A 20,592-nucleotide genomic window follows, 5' to 3' on the forward strand; every position below is an offset into this window, starting at 1 on the left:
CTTGCCAATATCATGTTGCACCCTTTTGTCAAGCCAACTTTCTGATAGTTATTGCAAGGATGCGAGCTGTCAATCAGTGAAGCCCCAAAAACTCTGACCGGCTGGATTGTGTGTGTTGTTACGTCACACACACACACACACACACACACACACACACACACACACACACACACACACACACACACACACACACACTCACACACACACACACACACACACACACAAACACACAACCCCCCCAACACACACACACACACACACACACCCTCCCAACACACACACACACACACAAACACACACACACACACACACACACACACACACACACACACACACACACACACACTCCCTTACATCAGTAATGGCATTCAGAGCCGTGTCTGAGCCTATGCTTAGGTCGGACCCTGGGATATTGTTGGAGACGGTTGCCGGTACCATCACCATGGGAACACAGAACTCAGTATATTGGTTCCGGGCCGAAGAAAGTTCCAGTAATCCCATATAGGCCTGTAGCGGTGAAAGCCAGTTTCTTATTGGTTAATAACTTAATATTATATTATATGGACATACAGAGGGAATTATGAGGTGTCAGGGGAAAAAGGGTGAGAGCGGTATAATGCCATTAAAGCTGGGGTATGTGATTTCTGATTGGTCAAAGTTAACATGAGCTGTACACTTCAGACCAATCAGAGCGAGGCTCCGATTCTCTGTTCTTATTGGCTGTTGGGACTGTCCATTCACTTTTGGCACGACTTTGTTGGTGTAGAGCGTGTCAGGGAGGGACCATATGGGAGGGACCAAAGAGAACAAGTGGAGCGGTTGAGGTATTTGGATTCAAATCTCTATCCCAACTGCCATTTTCTCCCCAAATCCTACACCCCAGCTTTAAGGGCTTTAACCAGATGGTTTTGAGGAAATTAAATGCATATAGTACATATTATCTACTATACAACTCTGGAATAAAAATAATAATAATTAGACATCATTTTGACTTTGACTTTAAATCTTCATCTCTACATTACCTATTGAAAATGCTCTTGATGACAAATTGGAATTTGGTAGAAATGTTGTCAGTAGTTTATATTATAAAACCAAAATTCTAGTTAATTCTACTCAAACATATGCCTATAAAGAGTAAAAACGAGAGACACTGAATATTTGGAGTGGGTCTCTTAATTTTTTTTCCAGAGCTGTACTGTACTATATACCATTGTATAACTGTTTGGTTGTGTGGAGGAACAGGGGTTGAAGACATGGGCTTTGAGGTGGGTGGGCGAGGGGGTCTATTGATGGGTGATGTGTCTCTATAGTAACGTAATAGACACATTTTAGACACAACAATGGGACAAAGTGGGACAAGGGAAAATGTGTGGGAGGAGTTTGAGTACATAAAGTTTTAAAACTGTTTGGGTGTGTTAATAATAATAATAATAATAATAATAATAATAATAATAATAATAATAATAATAATAATAATAATAATAATAATAATAATAATATAATATAATAATAATAATAATAATAATAATAATAATAATAATAATAATAATAATAATAATAATAATAATAATAATAATAATAATAATAATAATGTAGTTAATTTATATAGCGCTTTTCTCGCACTCAAAGCACTTTACGTAAAGAACTAGATACATAAAGTTGATGGGGCTAAAAAATAATAATATTCTAGATTCTATAGGAACATGGGTTGAAGGCATGGGTTGCGTTCCGAATCGCATACGTTCTACTATTTAGTATGGTTGAAAAAAGATTTAGGATGTCCCGATTCTTGTGGCCAGATTTAGGATGGTTAGAAGTACCCGGATGTCCTACTTCATCCGGCCAAGATTGTTAGTGTTGAAAATTGCATCCTATTTGGGCGATTCTGACCCACAATCCAATGCGCACATGAAGTGACGTCACATCGACGAAGCCTCCATATGAAAACAAACGGGGATGCGACAGATATAAAAGCAAGAGGCAAGATCAAGGCGCAATGTTATGATGAAGTAAGAGAGTAAAAGTATGTCCCAATAGTATGCTTACTGCATCCTAACTAGATTTGTTTTATCGTCGGATGTAGTATGTAGAATAGAAAAAAGAAAGAGTATGCGATTCGGAACGCAACCATGGACTTGTGGGGCTTTGAGGTGGGTGGGAGTGGGGGGGGGGTGTTTGTGGGAGATGGGTATTTATAATGAAGATAACAGATACAGTAATGACAAAGTGGGACAAGGGAAAATGTGTGGGAGGAGTTTGACTATAGTGGGAGGAGCCAAGAGGAGAGAGCCAGACCAATCAGGATGGAGAGTGAGACACACACAGGAAGTAGATGGTGTAGCTCTAAACACATAATAATAATAATAATAATAATAATAATAATAATAATAATAATAACAATAATAATAATAATAATAATAATAATAATAATAATAATAATAATAATAATAATAATAATAATAATTATTATTATTATTATTATTATTATTATTATTATTATTATTATTATTAATATTAAATAATAAAAAATCAGGGAGGTCAAGCTGACAAAGTCAAAAACCTTTAAAAAATGTATTTATTTATTCTTTCACTAATTAGAATTTATATTTAATTTTTTACAGATTTGGTGTTTCTACATTTAAAATAAAGAAATTGATGTAAGATTAAAAAATGTAGGCTCTAAATTAAACGTGCACACTAATATTAGGGTTTGAATCCAACACTCTCTTTAAAATCTGGTTTACTAAATACTAATAAATATTAAATCAATTAAATCAATCAAATTTGGTTGAGGCTATTATTATTCTTTTTACTTTGACATTAATATCATCCTAAAGTTTGTCTTTGCAGCTTTGGCTACTACAGACAGACAAGGTGTGAGCCTATAACATATAAATGTGTTTTAAATTATATATTTGTATATAATTATTATATTATATACAAAAGTCTAGACATGTGCAGGGAAATGAAATGTGAAACTGGGTGAATGAGTGAAAATGAAATGGACTAAGTGGTGGTAAACAGCATACAGTGCATGTGAAATACTGGAAAGGGAAAGCTATTCATAATACAGTAAAGGCAGTACAAAAATGCAGACTTTTCATATTACTCATATACAATATATACTCAATACAGCTTTTAATTAACAATAGCTTTTTAAATTATACAACCAATAGTATACTGTTTAAACATGAGAAAACTATAATACTATCTTAAAAATAGCTTAAATTGTTCAAAAAGATAAAATATTGTGAAATTAAGATATAGAAATTATTATTGATATCATACTTAAAGCTGAGGTAAAATTACTTTTCGTATTACTGAAGAATATAGCTTTTATACAATTATATCAGTAGCATTTTCTTTTATAACTCACCAAATAATTTTTTTTTAGCTATGTGAGCTTATACTAGCATGAAAATAACTTGGATTGTTCAGAAATATAAAATAATGTAAAATTAATATAATACATTGAATATAAAATATAATAATAATATTGTAAAATCAAAATAATAATAATAAAACTGTCATTATGCCCAAAATAATGGTAAAGTGACGTACCTCAAATCCCCCAATGACCAGGATTGCGTTGATGTTATGGATCTTGATCTGCTCTGCGATCTTATCCAGATATTTGCCTGGAAGAGTCCTAGGAGATACATAAAGGAAATAATCCAATACTTAAAACAATGCTTTACTTTACTCTGGTTAAAAACATGTAATTGTTCTTTATTTTTACTATATGTTAAGTCTGCAGTGTGTAGAATTTCGGGTTTTATTTCCTAGCAGATTTTGTAGAAAGTAATTATAATATCCATAAGTACATTTAATTTAGTGCATAATAGCTGAATTTTTTTTTTTTTATTATTATTGTTTCCCTTAGAAAGGGTCTCATATATGTCCATATTTCTGCATATGTTGGACCAAGGCCTAGTGCCGCCATCTTGAAAGTGTCATAGTTGGAATGTCATCAGGTGCATTGTTTAAAATTTAGAATTGTTCTTGTCCTTGAAGGCCACTGTAGCTTCTGTTATTATTCGAAAGGGTTGGGGTTACCAAGGGAGTGTTGCATTCTAGAACTTTGTAGAACTTTCTTGATGATGTCATATTACACACTGCACCTTTAAATGCAATTTCTAATGTCTAATCTTGATGTATTGTAATATTGCCCCTGTAAAGCACTTTGAATGGCCGTGTGTCTGAAATGTGCTATAGAAATAAACCTGCCTTGCCTTGCCTTATAGTTATAGTGTAGTATAATCATTATTTAGAAATGATGGAATAGTAAAACAATGTTGCACTCAACTCTGGTTAAAATGTTGATTTTTATTTACAGTTATATTACAGTACAATTATTATGGAAGAATTAGGACTAGGTTAACTTTGTGTCTCAAATGTGTTATTTTGATATTTCTGGGTAGAATGGGCAAAACCTTAGAACAATATGGCGGAAAATAAAAGCCGATATAGAACCTTGACTTTTTCAAACCATGGTATACCTTGGCCCATAGCTAAAACAATGTTGCACTCAACTCCTGGTAAAATGTTGATTTGTATTTACAGTTATAGTGTAGTACAATTATTATGGCAGATTTAGGACTAGGTTACCGTTTTGTCTCAGATGTGTTATTTTGAAATTTTGCAAAATGGGTAAAACCTTAGCACGGTATGCTGGAAATTAACAGTTATTTACCATGCCTAAAACAATGCACTCAACTGTGGTTAAAACGTTGATTTTTATTTACAGTTATAGTGCATTATAATCATAACATAGGCTATGACTTTGTGCTCAGTTACCTCTCTGTCTCAAATGGGTGTTATTTTGACATGTCTAGGTAGAATGGGTAAAACCTTAGGACGGAATGCTGAAAATTAACAGTTATCGGCCCTCGCCTAAAACAATGTTTACCCCAGTTAAAATGTTGTTTTTATTTACAGTTATAGTACATTATAATCATAACATTTGACTTTGTGCTCAGTTACCTTTTTGTCCCTAGCAGGGACCCTCCCTGGCCGGTCCAACCACCGACGTCTCCCCACTTGATCTCCTTGATCTGAAGTTTGAAAACAGGAAGATAAGATTCCATTAGTATATTATTATTTTCTTTCATTTTTGCTAGTACTGAACTTTAAATATTAATTTTGTTGCTGTTCAGGTGATACTTCACTGATTCGGTGTGTGTGTGTGTGTGTGTGTGTGTGTGTGTGTGTGGGGGGGGGGGGGGGGGTGTGTGTGTGTGTGTGTGTCCGTCAGTGACCTGTAGTTAAGGTTATAACCCGGGATCATGACATCTGTCTAATCAGGTCACTGCTACACTGAACAGCTGAAACAGGTGTGTGTGTGTGTGTGTGTGTGTGTGTGTGTGTGTGTGCAACATCAATTTAATAACTAATTTAAGCTAACTCAGCTATTCAGCTAACTGGTGTAATAATTAAGTTGTATATTTATATTTATATTTATCTTTTTTTTTTTTTTTTTTTTTTTTTACTAACCAAGCTAAGTTGTTATTATTCTAGGTATCAGTATGCTAAGGGGTCTGAACCAATCTATTTTAAGACTAGTAGGCCAGGACAGTATGTACTGCCATCGGTGTATGAGTGTGTGTATGAATGGGTGAATGTGGTAAGATATGTAAAGCGCTTTGGGGCTGAGAAAATCGGCTAGAAGGCGCTATATAAGTCAAGTCCATTTACCATTATGATACTGTTTTGTGTTTATGTGAAAGCAAGAGGTTACGCCCTTACACTACATGTGGGTCAGGGAAAACACTTTGTGTGTCAGGCAGCCCATGTTTACACAGACAACATTACAGAGTGAGTGCGTGCATTTCTGTGTTTGTATATACTTTCTTGCATGTCTGTGTGTGTGTGTGTGTGCTTGCGTGCATGTGTGCATGTGTGTGTGTGCTTGCGTGCATGTGTGTGCGTGCTTGCGTGCATATGCATGTCTGTGAGTGAGTGTGTGTGTGTTTATATAAATGTTCCAGCTGCAATGGGAGCGTAGTAATTGGCTTACGGTAAGTAGGAACTGTTTATCTGGTCACACTTCAGTCTTATCACTGTTGGGGGAGGAGAATGGACGTAACACCACTTACTGGATCACTATGACCTCATTGGAATGTTTGTCAACCCTAAATAAAGAGTGCAGCTTGTTGTATCAGCCTTTTTGAAAGACCAACAGTTACATTTTTTTCTCTAGTTCATGGTATTTCTTTCATTTTCATTTTCCCTTTATTTATCCTCGAAACATCAATTGAGGGGTGACCGTGACCCTCATGTACAATGATGTCGAGTAAAAGTAAATGCCACACTGTTACTGTCTTTGAAATGCATTTAGTCATTTTAAGGGGAAAACACATTGTATTTGTTATTTAAACTAATAAGTTATTTGTAAAACAGCAATTTTCAAAGCTGCTTTATTTGTATGTTTTAAATTGGGAAATACATGTTCCAAAACGACCTGTATTTAAAAAGAAATCAAGCAAGTAGGCTAATAATAACCATTAATGAATTATAGGCTATCGCATCACAGTAGGCCTATTGTCCACAATAATCTCACAACAGCCCCCCATCCAAAAAGGAACTTTAAAAAGTTGAATTTGCACTTTGATGTGCATACACATGTTAAGTGTATGGTCCATTATTTGTATTTAGTGTGTCTGCATAGTATTGCACCAAAACAGTAGAAGTTTTTTAATTGTGCTTTGTACTGTCTGCATGTTTGCACAAAATGTGTACCTGCACATAGCAAACAAAATTGCACAACTGTAAGATCAGTGTCTGTTGTATTTTTGTATTCAAATAAACAGTTGTCTATTTCTTTAGTGCGCATTGGCGTATTTGAGCAAAATACCCCAAAATTTTTTCGCTGTGCCTCCTGTTCCCCTTGGCAGCAACCACATTGACTAAGTCATATCCTGGGGAAGGTCCACGGGTCGGATTCGAACCCGCAACCACTGCAACAAAGGCCGGAGCCAATATGGTACGCGCTCTATCCACTACGCCACCGGAGCGCCCAACGTATATTATTTTGCCTGTTACCTGTCCCTTGTAGAATCCCTCGAAGCCGTCACTGACAGCGAACATCTTGTGTCCCTCTGTGATCCCGACTCTGACGGCTGAACGCACCGCCGCGTTCATACCCGCTGCCGGAGCGCCCACGTTCACCACTGCCACGTTAAAGGAGCTCTACACACACACACACACACACACACATACAGAAATATACACACACACACACACACACACACACACACACACATATATAGACAGAGAGAGAGAGACACACACATACACACACATACAGAGAGACACATATACACACACATACAGAAAGATACACACACACACACACACATACAGAAATATACACACACACACACACACATATATAGACAGAGAGAGAGACACACACACATACACACACATACAGAGACACACACACACACACACACACACATACACACACACACACACACACACACAAACACACACAGAGGAAACACTTAGAAATACACTAAATACATTCTCAAACCTTATACCTTATATGTGGGTCTAATATTCAGCATGTCTGATGCTTGGTTTTGAAGGACATGGATTATCAGCAACTTCTAAAGGCTGTGAAGACAAACAGTGAGTTCTGTAGCAGACATCAAGTGGGTGAATTGCTTTTATATTATTAAATATATTGCCAAATAACCAATAATGTATACTCCACTGTATATAAAACCATCCATGTCTCATCAACCCACTGAGCAGCTGGGCCAGGCTTTGCCTCAGAGCAGAGCAGCAGGAAGAGATTACCTCGCATGCAAGAAGCCGCATGCCGCCTGAAGTAAATAACTAAAAATACATATTTTAACTTTTTAACTTTTTATTTTTTAATGTTTTTGAGAAAAGGCATACTAAACCAAATGTGCTGAAAGTGTCCAAAAGTGAGGAATTATCTATATTATGCTGCAAATACATTAAATTAATAAAAACTGGGATGTTTAGTTTTCCCACAATATCTTCAGAGTCCGTTTAAGGAAAATTCACTTTCGGCCACAGACATGAAATTAAACTTTAAGGAGGGCTACTTTAGGTTAAAGGTGCTGTAAGCGGAATGGTCCTTTTAGCTAACGTCCTGTCAGTTACTGCAGTTAGCAGTCCCCTCGCTCGTCCCCACGTCTTGCACTGCGGTCTTCAAGCAGCGAGTTATCTAGCATCATCTCAGATCCATAAGTGTGATAAAACATGATAAAAACCATCAAAACAGACATTGGGAAGGATTTTTACCTGCTCCGCCATTGTAGGCGCATAAACATTCACCCATCTGTTGCTCTGGCGTGCACCAGCAGTGAGACCATGGAGTGTGTAGTATGTATGAGTGAGACGAGTGTCGGTTTGTAGCGTTCTCTCTTGTGATTGGATAAAAATTTTGGGATCCTCCAATAAGTTTATTTGCCGATTACAGGCAGAGCAGCTGACTGACAGATCGGCTTTATGAAACGCGCACATTATGTAAGTGATCACTGTATGAATAAAGAGCGATTTAACACTTATAATACATTAAATAAACCGCTTACTTCACCTTTAATTTGAAGCAGATCAAAGCCAACCCTTTTGCATGTCGACTTGCATTTCAACTTGGAAGCACATTCATGAACACAGTCATGAAGAAATAAGCAGAGAGGGATAACGAGCACTTGGACTGTCATTTTGTGGCACTGGCTTTAGTGTGTTACCATATCAACAAACTGGAGTTTTACATGTTGTCTTTCTGGCTAGAAAACCTTCATTGTCACTTAGCCCCTATCTCACTGGGCTGCGACAGTGTGCGACAAGTTGGAGACACAAAATTGCGAGAAAATATGTGAATTAGCGACAATTTTCACTTGCAGTCTCACTGAGTTGGTTCCTCACGACATGTTTGCGAATGTCCTGGCCAAAACTTGCTGGTAGCTCGCATTTATGTCTCACAAACGTCTGGCGAGTGTCGCACGAACGGAATGTCAGTCTCATTTTTGTCTCAAATCAGTCACAATTTAGTTTCATATATCGCCAAACCCTCGCAAAGTTGTCTCACATTTCTCGCACTTTCTGACTCGCGGAAACTAAATTGAGAAGGGTTTGTGACGCGTTCGAGACACCTGCGACCACTCTGAGACTATTTTGAGACTAGATTTGTCGCACACTTTTTTTGAACATGTTCAAAATTCAAGCGACAGGACTGCGCGGCTCTGCGACTCATGCGAGGAAATTGAGACCTCCGCGAACGTTTGGAGACAGTTTAGAGACTCCCTCGCGAATGCAGTCTCCAACTTGTCGCAAACAGTCGCAGCCCAGTGAGATAGGGGCTTTACTGTTTTAATCTCTTGTCAATGTGGATTTGTGGAATAAGAATCCAAAGAGACTACTGAGAGTCATCAACATGTAGCATAGGTCTAAATACGTTGCTGAAAAGCTTGACTACTCTGTAAACTAACTGGACCTGTATTACTCATCTTATGTTCACCCTCTACCTCTACTTCAGGACAAAGACAGTCACATAAAAACAGCCTCTGTTAGTGTCACAAAAAGACTTCAGCCCCCACAATGCACCTGAGCAGGAAGTACCTGACGCTACCGTACAAATCTCAGAGCCGCTAAAGCCAAGGGGAAAGATACATCAATACAATTACAAATGTGATCGTATAATTAATTTAATATGAATAAAATGTGTATTTGTGTACAATTAAAACTGGGATAATGTAATACTTTTAATTTAAACCATGTTTACTTGTATTATTCGATGAAATGAGATAATATAATATGAATAAAAAGTGTTTACTTGTATTATTTGATTGTATATTCACTTAAATTTGGAAGTTCAGATGATATAATATAATTAATCTAATATGAATAAAAAGTGTAATGGATAATGTTATTGCTTTATATTTAAATCATGTTTCTTTGTATTATTCAATTGAATAAAAAGTGTTAGTTTATTTTATTATTATTATTCGATTTTTTGATTGTATATTCACTTAGATTTGGAAGTTAATAATGCTAATAAGTTTATTTTATTATTATTTGCTTGTATATTCACTTACGTTTGGCAGTTCAGAGTCAGTTTTCCGGCAGGAGAGAAGCCTGTAGGTCCTCAGATTGTTTTCAAAGCTCCTGCAGACGAGATAGATGTGGAACAAAATAAATTTAGATAATGTCGTAAATTCACACTGGATGTCTCCGCTCTGTTACTGCTGAGGAGAAAAAGCTTTTAGAGTCACTCAAAAGATCGATTCAAACACAGGTTGCGTTCCGAATCGCATACTCTTTCTTCTTTCTATTCTACATACTACATCCGACGATAAAAATAATCTAGTTAGGATTCAGTAGGCATACTCAGGGCTGCTTTTACCTGCCACTAGGCCCTGGGGCTGAGAGGTTTTGTAGGCCCCCCCGGGCGGCGGTCTTACAATACAGATGCGTTAAAGCCATGTTAGTCTACACCACAATATCTCTATTGATGAAATACAAAATCACTTAAGGTAACATGTACTTAAACCCCTCCTGGTCTAGTGACTTTTCATAACCAAACACACATAGTTGGTTACTGTGTTTTTCCAAGTTATTGAAGAGACAGCGGTGGGGACCCAGGACCTTCTAGGGGGGTCCGGGGGCACGCCCCCCCGGAAGAAAAATTTGAACCTTTTTAAATTAAAATGCATCAATCTGGTGCACTTTGAGAAGAAAACTAAGGCTATATCAACTGTGTCCTATGTGAGCTATTTTCTGAAATCATTTGGAGACACAGAAATACCAAAAAGCAGAAACAAAAATATACAGGTTTAAAAAATCCAGTCAGTCAGCATTCCAATTTTTTTTTTATAATCCCTTATCCCAAAGCTACTTCTCTCTTTGAATTCTTCATTTTGTTTTTAATGGCTCATCTCAATATAGGCCCTTGATCTGCGTTGCCCCGAACAATGTTATTTAAACAAAAATAACAAAAATGTACTGGTGAATGATAGGCCCCTTGATCTTCGTAGGCCAAAAATAATGTGATTTTTTTTCCTTTTTCTTTACTGGTTCATGATGGGCCCCCGATCTCTCTACGTCCCCCTAAGATCAGGGGCCTATCATGAGCCAGTCAATAATTTATTTAAATGACAATGTGCGGGGCCTTCTTAGATCAGGGGCCTATATTGAGACAGTTAAAAAAAAAAAAAAAAAAAAAAAAATTTTTTTTTTTTTTTTTTTTTTTTTAGAGGCCCCTGATCCTTGTAGGCCCTGGGGCTTCAGCCCAGGTAAGCCCGTGCATTAATGCGGCCCTGCTATTGGGACATACTTTACTCTCTTATTTCACCATAACATTGCGCCTTGATCTTGCCTCTTGCTTTTATATCCGTCGCATCCCCGTTTGTTTTCATATGGAGGCTTCGTCGATGTTACGTCACTTCACGTGCGCACTGGATTGTGGGTCAGAATCGCCCAAATAGGATGCACTTTTCAACACTAACAAAATTGGCCGCATGAAGTAGGACATCCGGGTACTTCTAACCATCCTAAATCTGGCCACAAGAATCGGGACATCCTAAATCTTTTTTCTACATACTGTAGGGGAGAACGGGGTAATTTGTCACACGGGTTGGTTGTCACAATCGTTATATCTCGGAACCAGAAGGCGCTCTCTGTGAAATTTTGGCATGTAAATATCCAGAATTGGGATCAGAGGTCACTTACATAGTCTTCCTTGGAGTTAGACTGCTGAATTTGAGGTGAGACGACTGTTTGTGTTTTTCATGTCAAATTGAAAATATTTAGCTCCTCAGTATTTTTCTTCTAGGCTTTTACACAATGGGTTTATAACAAAACACTTGTTACCCATAAAAAGTGTGAAGGGTAAGCTATAGTTTAGATTGTGGTTAGCAAGCTAATTAGTTGTCAAGATGGTTGTTGGCCTTGATGCTAGCAAGAAATTCAAGTTGGGGTTGGTCGTCAAATTTTTTGGGGGGTTGGTTGTCACATGTTATCTCAAGGCTGCAGCCAGAAAAGGAACCCAATAACGAAAGAAATTGTCAAGCTGTATCCTCACTGACATCCCAGAGAAGGAAAGAATAGAGCAGGAAAAGGCAGCTAGCATGCAAAAGAAAAAAGGGCAACAAAATCAAAACAACCCAGTGCATCCCAAACTAGACCAGCTGCCAAGGCTACAGTAAGTTATGTAGGCCTATTTGTCAACTTGACAATGCAATTAAACTTTCTAATTTAGTTCTACTTGCTTGCCTTCTTTTTAAGATTATTCCCATTAAGATAACATTGTGACAAACAACCCCATAGTGTTTGACAACCGACCCCTTGATGGGGTTGGTTGTCACAATGTGTAAGGGTGTCTTTGATGATTAATTTCTTCTTTATTACAATAAGATAGAAAACGTGAGGGGTACACATTTCAAGCCAACACCTTAAGCTTCAATTTAATGTAGGAATGACTATTGAAAGATGTTTAGGTGATAAGCAATTCTCACTAGAGTAAAAAGTGTGCCTACTTACCCCGTTCTCCCCTATAGTAGAAAGTATGCGATTCGGAACGCAATCACAGAGAAACCTGACGGGCACACTGCCACAGAGATGGGAGTGCTGTCTAGTGTAATATGTGCAAGAAATACATTTTGTAAATCATATACGGACGGTAAAAATAACTTATTTGCACTTTTAGAGTTGTACTTTCTGTAATGAACTGTCTGTAAACTCTGTTCGAGCTTTTTAATGCGTTTTTAGGACGCACTCTCAGATGAAAAAAAAATCTACTTTTCCGTGAACATTCAAAAGTTCCTCGTCGGAGGTTTAAGTTTTCAAAAAAGTTCCTTCCGGGGCGCTCCGGTGGGGTAGTGGATAGAGCGCATATCATATCGGCTCCGGCCTTCGTTGCAGTGGTCGCGGGTTCGAATCCGACCCGTGGACCTTTACTGCAGGTCATCCCCCCTCTCTCTCTCTCTCTCTGTCTCTCTCTCTCTCTCTCTCTCTCCATTTCAACTCTGTACTGTCTAATAAAGGTTGAAAATGCCCAAAAAATTATCTTTAAAAAGCACCTTCCGCGCAGTCTCACGGCCTCTTCAAATTTCTTCTCGTCCATGGCCTTCTGCACCTCCTGGGTCTGAGGGAGACGAACACATTACAGAGAGTCTTAAACATACAGTACTTCACACCATGTAAACTAAACTACAACGAGTGTCACATGTAAGAGACACACACACAGAGACAGACAGACAGACAGACAGACAGACTCACACACACAGACAGAGACAGAGACAGACAGACAAACAGAGACAGACAGACAGACAGACAGACAGACAGACAGACAGACAGACAGACACAGACAGACAGACAGACAGACAGACTCACACACACAGACAGACAGACAGAGACAGAGACACACACACAGACACACACAGACACACATACACACACACACACACACACACACACACACACAGACAGAGACAGACATACACACACACACACACACACACACACACACACACACACACACACACATTCTTACCATGTGCACACACTCCAGTGGTAGTCTAATAGCCTGGTTTCCACTTACTTTGTAGTTTAGTTTATTTGAAGCTATAGTGCTGTGTGTGTGTGTGTGTGTGTGTGTGTGTGTGTGTGTGTGTGTGTGTGTGTGTGTGTATGTGTGTGTGTGTCTCTGTGTCTGTTTGTGTGTGTGTGTGTGTGTCTCTGTGTCTGTGTCTGTGTGTGTGTGTGTGTGTGTGTGTGTGTGTGTGTGTGTGTGTGTGTGTGTGTGTGTGTGTGTGTGTGTGTGCGTGCGTGTGTAGTACTGACGTGATTCCTGTTGTTCTGAGTTTACTTACTGGAAGTCACTTTGGATAAAAGCGTCAGCTAAATAAAATGTAATGAAATGTAATGTAACACCAAAATCCTTCATGGCCGGGTTCATTTTTCCTGTTGTGACAGGCATCCGGGTGTGGTTTGGTGTGTGTGTGTGTGTGTTTACTGAGCCCAATGATCCAAAACTCTATTCCACCTCATGCATTTTAAGAAAGGTGACTACGTGACTGTGGAAGTGACTGAGTTACTGCACTGCTAACAGGGGATGTTTCAAGTTGTGTGATACTGTTGTCACGTTGAAAGTAAATTGATTTCAGACTTGAGAGATTTTGTCAGATCCTTGATTTGTCTGAGACAAGAAATGATGTCAAAAGTCTCGACTTCCCTCCATTTTCAGCTGCATTCATCTTTTTACCCCCAAACAGACGTTATCTATTTTGGGTATGTCTGTATCTGTTTTGTACATGAATTTAAATACTCATCCAGAAGTGTTTAAATGTTAGCGACTAGCCAGTGTTTGGGCATGAGCTACTCTTGAAGAAATGCATCAAACTACTTACGGCCTTTTTACTTCCCAAAAAAAGAGCATATTTGATATAAATCTTTTCTCCAATGTGCACAATTTTTCCTTCAAACACAAACACACACACACACACATACACACACACACACACACACACACACACACAAACACACACACACACACAAACATGATCCCTCCCCACTCCCCCCCCCCCACACACACACACACACACACACACACTTACCATCTGCACACACTCCAGCAGTGGCAGTCTAACGGCCTGGTTTCCACTTACTTGAGGCTCTTTGTAGATTAGTTTATTTTTGAAGCTATAGTACTGTGTGTGTGTGTGTGTGTGTGTGTGTGTGTGTGTGTGTGTGTGTGTGTGTGTGTGTGTGTGTGTGTGTGTGTGTGTGTGTGTGTGTGTGTGTGTACTGTGTGTACTGTAGCTTCAAAGTGCTCCGGGTGTGGTTTGGTATGTGTGTGTGTTTACTGAGCCCAATGATCCAAAACTCTGCTCCACTTCATATATGTACTGACTACAAGAGACTGTGGAAGTGTCTGAGTTACTCATCACAGCCCTTTGTCCCAGACTGTTTTCATGTGACATGTCAACTGACTTCAGACTGATTACAAGTTAATTTCACTTGAGAAATCCCAAGACTGAATTAATACATTCTGAAAATATTACAAGAAATGCATTATGATATAATATAATGTGAGCTCACCACATAATAATCAAGAGATAAAAATAGAAAACTATTCAATTAAATAACTATTTTTGGCAATAATAAGAGGAAAACTCAACGTTAAATCTTCTAGCAGGGAGTAGTCGATGGTGTTCCGATAAACTTGAATTTGAACTTGGATAAAAAAAATTCAAATGATTGTGTAATTGATTGCTTACTGGAGGGACATACAGACACATACACACACAGAAACACACACACACACACACACAGAAACACACACACACACACACGCACACACACACACTTACCATCTGCACACACTCCATCAGTGGCAGTCTAACGGCCTGGTTTCCCACCAGAGACACCACGCAGGCCGGAGTGTTGGTTGAAGCCTCCAGTAAAGCCAGCACCGCCTCCACGCCCATACGACTCGCCTGCAAGGGGACAACTCAAGGTCAATACTGGTTTTTTTTTGGGCGTTTTTTCTATGCTTTATTGATAGTGTAGAGACAGAGTTGAAATGGGGCAGAGAGGGGAGTGACATGCAGAGAACGACCGCGGGCTGGAATCAAACCTGGGTCCGCTGCTGGCCGAGGCCCATGGGGGGACGCCCTACCAACTGAGCTAAGGTTCAAGGTCAATACTTAAAGGAATACTTCACCCATACTGAAACGGCGTTCTATCTTTATAAAATTGCTATTATAAAATGGGTGGCTTAAATCCAGCGATCTGATTGGGTCCTAACTGTTGTATAATGGGCGTATACATACTGCGTTCCAATCAGTTTGCAGAGAAAAGAGTTCCATATCACTTCGCGACTGAGGAAGTAACGCCGGTAGTTTGTGAACAAATGGATATATGCTAAACGGAGGCTCACTGTTTGGCTGTGGAGGGTCTAAAGGAGGCTCACTGTTTGGCTGTGGAGGGTCGGGAGGATTTAAAAACACCCTCCGATGGAAACAGGAACAAACTTCTGTCAGTTTGGTGTCCCGTCATAAACTTTGGGCTCCGGTGAGGCTTTACTATGGAGGAGCGGCGGCCGCGGCTATCCCGGAAAAAAGACCAAAACAAACGGCCCGCAGAGCGACTAAAGATGAGGAGGACAAACTCTTAACTAAACCAAACGTGAAAAGATGCTGGCGTACAGACAATGTGTAGTTATGGGCTTCCCAACCACCTCAAAGAGCGTTTCACTAACATGTTGACAGATGTCTACGCCACTGATTGACACGGAGGAGTAACTGGTCTCCGTGCCTGTGTGTGTGTCTTTGCTCAGGACAGCAACAAAGGCACATTGATGAAACTAATGATAGATCAGGTGAGGTTAAATGCTTGTTGTTTTGTCGTTGGCTAAGCTAACAGTAGGCTAGTCTGTGAACTTCCTCGATACATTGCTAGCGATCGTAGCTCTCGTAGCCTTTCCTCCGAGGGACGCTACAGAACGTTTCATAGCAACCGCAGTGCATTTTGGAGGCTGTCAGACACGACTACTTATTAGTAATCATTGATAAGCAGATTTTTTGATTTAATAAAACATTTAAATGGTAGCATGTCTATGACTTTCATTTCGCCATACTTGTAACCGTTTTATAAAAGCAATAGCTCACTTCAGGCTGTGGAATGTGCTTGTCATGGTCTGTCTTTGTCTTGTCTTGTTTTGGTGGTTCCCTGTGTTTCCTGTTTTATTTCGGTACGTCTGTCTTGTTCCTCCCCATGTCCTGTCAAGTTATTATTTAACCTTTATTTACCCAGGCAAGCAAATTAAGAACAAAATTCTTATTTTCAAGTGCAGCCTGAAGGGGAAGGGGGAGGGGAGTGCTAAAAGTGAAAACAAGGTTATATATATATTACACTTTTACAAAAATATATAAAATACACTTTAAAAAATTCAAATAAAGGTTTCCCTCCTGTGTGATTACTGCTCCCTCCCCTAATGTGATACACCTGTCCCTCGTTGTCTACCCTGTCTAGTGTGTGTGTATTTAACTCCCTGTGTGTCATTGTTCTGTGTCTTTGCATTGTACCTGTTGGTGAGTCTGTCCCTGTATGTTCCTGTGTTCCATGTGCCTTGCCTTTTTGCCTTTTTGGAGTTTTTGTGTTTTTTGGACAATAAATTACCTTTATTTGAAACGTCTTGCATTTGGGTCCTGCTTGCCTGCCTGCCTGTCGTCACCGTAACAGTGCTCACTATACCATAGTTAAGGGGCGTTGTTCGGCCTGACGCGAAGCCCCTTAACTGTGCTATAGTGACCACATTCCACAGTTGTGAGCTATTGCTTAATTATAATATAATGGGTGAGGTTTTTCTTCCCTCAGTCTTCCCTTGGCTCAGCTGTCCTTGTTTATCCAAACCCTACATTTTCCCATGTGTGATGTCACGCATGTTAAAATGTAGGGTTAGACAGTGAGACCATAAAACACTCTTTCTGCCTTTTCTCAGGCTAGGGTGACCCCACCTGCAGTGTGTAGAATTTTGGGAATTTTTTTATAGCAGACTTGGTAGAAAATAATTATTACATTAAATATTATTATAATATCCATAAGTACTTTTAATTTAGTGTATAATAGCTGAAAAAAATAGTTTAGAATTTCTTTTTCCCATAGAAAAGTCTCTATGAATTATATTTTCGAATGGGAAAGATAACAGAAGGGTTGCGTTCCGAATCGCATACTCTTTCTTTTTTCTATTCTACATACTACATACTACGATAAAAAGAATCTAGTTAGGATGCAGTAGGCATTCTATTGGGACATACTTTTACTCTCTTATTTCATCATAACATTGCGCCTTGATCTTGCCTCTTGTTTTTATATCCGTCGCGTCCCCGTTTGTTTTCATATGGAGGCTTCGTCGATGTGACGTCACTTCATGTGCGCATTGGATTGTGGGTCAGAATCGACCAAATAGAATGCATACACTAACAATCTTGGCCGGATGAAGTAGGACATCCGGGTACTTCTAACCATCCTAAATCTGGCCACAAGAATCGGGACATCCTAAATCTTTTTTCTACATACTATATAGTAGAAAGTATGCGATTCGGAACGCAACCATAGTGTGTCTTACCAGGATCCTATCGAAGGCGGAGGGGGTGCCACCTCTCTGCACGTGTCCCAGGATGGTGACTCTGGTGTCGAAGCCTTTGCAGCACTGGAGGAGTGAGATGGAAACACAGTGTTTAGTTAGCAGGATAAAGGGCTTTAAGGTGCAACGAGGAACTTTTAAATATTTCTGAAACAGTCTCATTGTTTCCTTCTGATGATCATAAATTACATGTAACAGCAAACGAGACCATCAGTGCAAAGAATGCTATTTGTATTTAGTTTTTCCTAATTTGTCATGGGTATACGCTCACCCAGGAACAACAGCTGGCGTAGTTAAAACACTACCGCTTTTGTCCTAAGGGGGCGCAAGAATCAAACTAAAAATCTAAAGTTCCTTGGAGCACCTTTAAGAAGTAAAAAGACAAACAAGAATTCAAAGGGACATAAAGGATATATTGAATCAATAAAATATATTAGAGTAGGTATTTCAGGAAATAAATCTATCGAACAAAATAAGGATTAAGGAATTAAAGGCCTACTTCACCGGTTTCTCTTTCTGTGATGTCACGAGAAAGAGAAATATAGGGTTAAAAAAAACACTCTTTCTGCCTTTTCTCAGGCTAGGATGAACCGATTTTAATTTTTTTTGCACATTTATACTACATAGGATCTCAGAATTCAATACACCTTCATATTCAAAACGGTGAAGTAGGCCTTTAAGAAAAAGTGCAGAGGTGTGCGAGACAAAAAAACATTATGTAGGAAATATAATCCATGCTTCTGTAGGAGAGTTTTTTTCCCCATGCCTTGACCAGCATCCTTACCTCTTTGATGTAATCCGGAGTGATGGCCTTGTTGTGGGAGTCTATGGCGCCTTCAGCTACAATAATAATGTTCAGCCTTTTCTTATCCGCACGGTTCTGGAGAGACATAAAGAGAAGCACACGCGTTTTAAACAACATGACAGAACAACAGGTTTTGCATCGTTTAAAAACTGAATTCTTTGATGGATGATAATAAGCTTAGATCTGAAGTTCGGATAAATCTTTGATAGTTTCTAAGAACGCCAGGACATGTTGTGAGCATTTAGACGGTTGCTTTCTGTCTTCAGGCACTTGGCACATTGTAGAAGAAAATTGAAATTCATGTATGGTTTTGACATTTTTTTTTATGTAGGAAAACTAAGAAAAACAATAAAACTTTTAATTATTTTAGAGGGGAAGTTTTAAAAGTATCATGGTCTTAGGTTATATACTCAATGATCTGGTGTAACAGGCTCTGTGGCGCAATGGATAGTGCGTTGGACTTCTAGTCGAATACTTGAGATGTAATTCAAAGGTTGTGGGTTCGAGTCCCACCAGAGTCGAAATATTATAAATTCTAAATGTTGCCAAAACGCGAGGTTGCCAAAATACAAATGCACAAAAATGCGAAATACCTGCAAAGTGGCAAAAGAGGAAATTTTGCTAAAACACAAAAGTGTTGCAAGAACACAAAAACGTTGGTATTGTAGAGGGAAAGTCTTGTTAAAAGCAGTTAAATAGTTAAATAGTTCAAGTGAGTAGCAGTGAGTTAGTGTCTGTTTACATGTTTTACAATAAAACTTCAGTTGGTATTTTAGAGCAACAGAGTCTGATACAACATACTATATGTACTGGTGCAACAGGCTCTGTGGAGCAATGGATAGTGCGTTGGACTTCTAGTCGAATACTTGAGATGTTATTCAAAGGTTGTGGGTTCGAGACCCACCAGAGTCGAAATGTTATGAATAGAGGCAAGTTGCAAAATTCTAAACGTTGCTAAAAAAGTGGCAAAGTACCAAAAAATGTACTGTTTTTTTTTGTTTGGAAGCTGAGCCAAATTGGCAGCCAAGCATTAACTTAGTCATGCTCTCTTGCAAGAGCAAATACTCTAATTATATAGTTGATTATTTTTGGAGAGAATTGTGAGAGCCTGTGTGTCTTGAATAGTTGGTTTCATGTTTTGTATCATTTGTGCTGTGTTTTTCTGAGGACCCTCTGGAAAACACAGCAAGGGGCTTATCCTCAAATAAATTTCTGAAAATGAAAATTAAATAAATTAAAAATAATTTTTTCAGAAAGAAAATTCAGAGAGACGATGTGAAACACTGAAAGGGCTGTATCAGATTATTCTTACATCTCTGACAAAAAACATGATAAAGGAGTTTCCCAATCTAACCAGTGACTAGTCGACTATTATGTTACAATATCTTGCTGAAAGTAAACATTTGTTTTAGAATTCCTCTCCTAGTTTACTTTGAATATTCACAGTACAATCTGAGTTTGTGTTTGAGAGGTAAAAGTTTGGCTAAAAACCTCACTGTCTTTGTGACTCCTATGAATTAATCTTCATTAAAAAAAACTTGCTGGCCCAGACTTACATTTCCACCTTGAAATATGGTAAAAATGTGACTTTAATGTGGGTATTTTTAAGTCTGTCTACATATACAGTGGAAGTGAACAACAAACTCAGTGAGTACAGTGTGAA

At 38.7% G+C, this 20,592-nt stretch overlaps 1 protein-coding gene across 4 annotated transcripts in view; it reads right to left on the bottom strand.

The window, feature by feature from the left end:
- pfkpb (phosphofructokinase, platelet b) overlaps positions 1 to 20,592 on the bottom strand; it is a 55,171-nt gene that overhangs the window by 15,797 nt on the left and 18,782 nt on the right. For 3 of the 4 annotated variants that reach the window (XM_080033559.1, XM_080033562.1, XM_080033561.1), the window contains 9 exons: positions 18,909 to 19,004; positions 18,107 to 18,190; positions 15,348 to 15,473; positions 13,056 to 13,120; positions 10,074 to 10,143; positions 7,042 to 7,188; positions 4,984 to 5,054; positions 3,562 to 3,649; positions 355 to 507 (listed from right to left, as the gene is read on the bottom strand). In XM_080033559.1, coding sequence (XP_079889685.1) covers positions 355 to 507; positions 3,562 to 3,649; positions 4,984 to 5,054; positions 7,042 to 7,188; positions 10,074 to 10,143; positions 13,056 to 13,120; positions 15,348 to 15,473; positions 18,107 to 18,190; positions 18,909 to 19,004 — 900 coding nt within the window. The remainder of the gene's footprint in view (positions 1 to 354; positions 508 to 3,561; positions 3,650 to 4,983; positions 5,055 to 7,041; positions 7,189 to 10,073; positions 10,144 to 13,055; positions 13,121 to 15,347; positions 15,474 to 18,106; positions 18,191 to 18,908; positions 19,005 to 20,592) is intronic. The other variant, XM_080033560.1, reaches the window with a different exon arrangement.

The sequence above is a fragment of the Ammodytes marinus genome, assembly GCF_949987685.1.
Source record: "Ammodytes marinus genome assembly, chromosome: 9".
In the NCBI taxonomy this organism is placed as follows: Eukaryota; Metazoa; Chordata; class Actinopteri; order Uranoscopiformes; family Ammodytidae; genus Ammodytes; species Ammodytes marinus.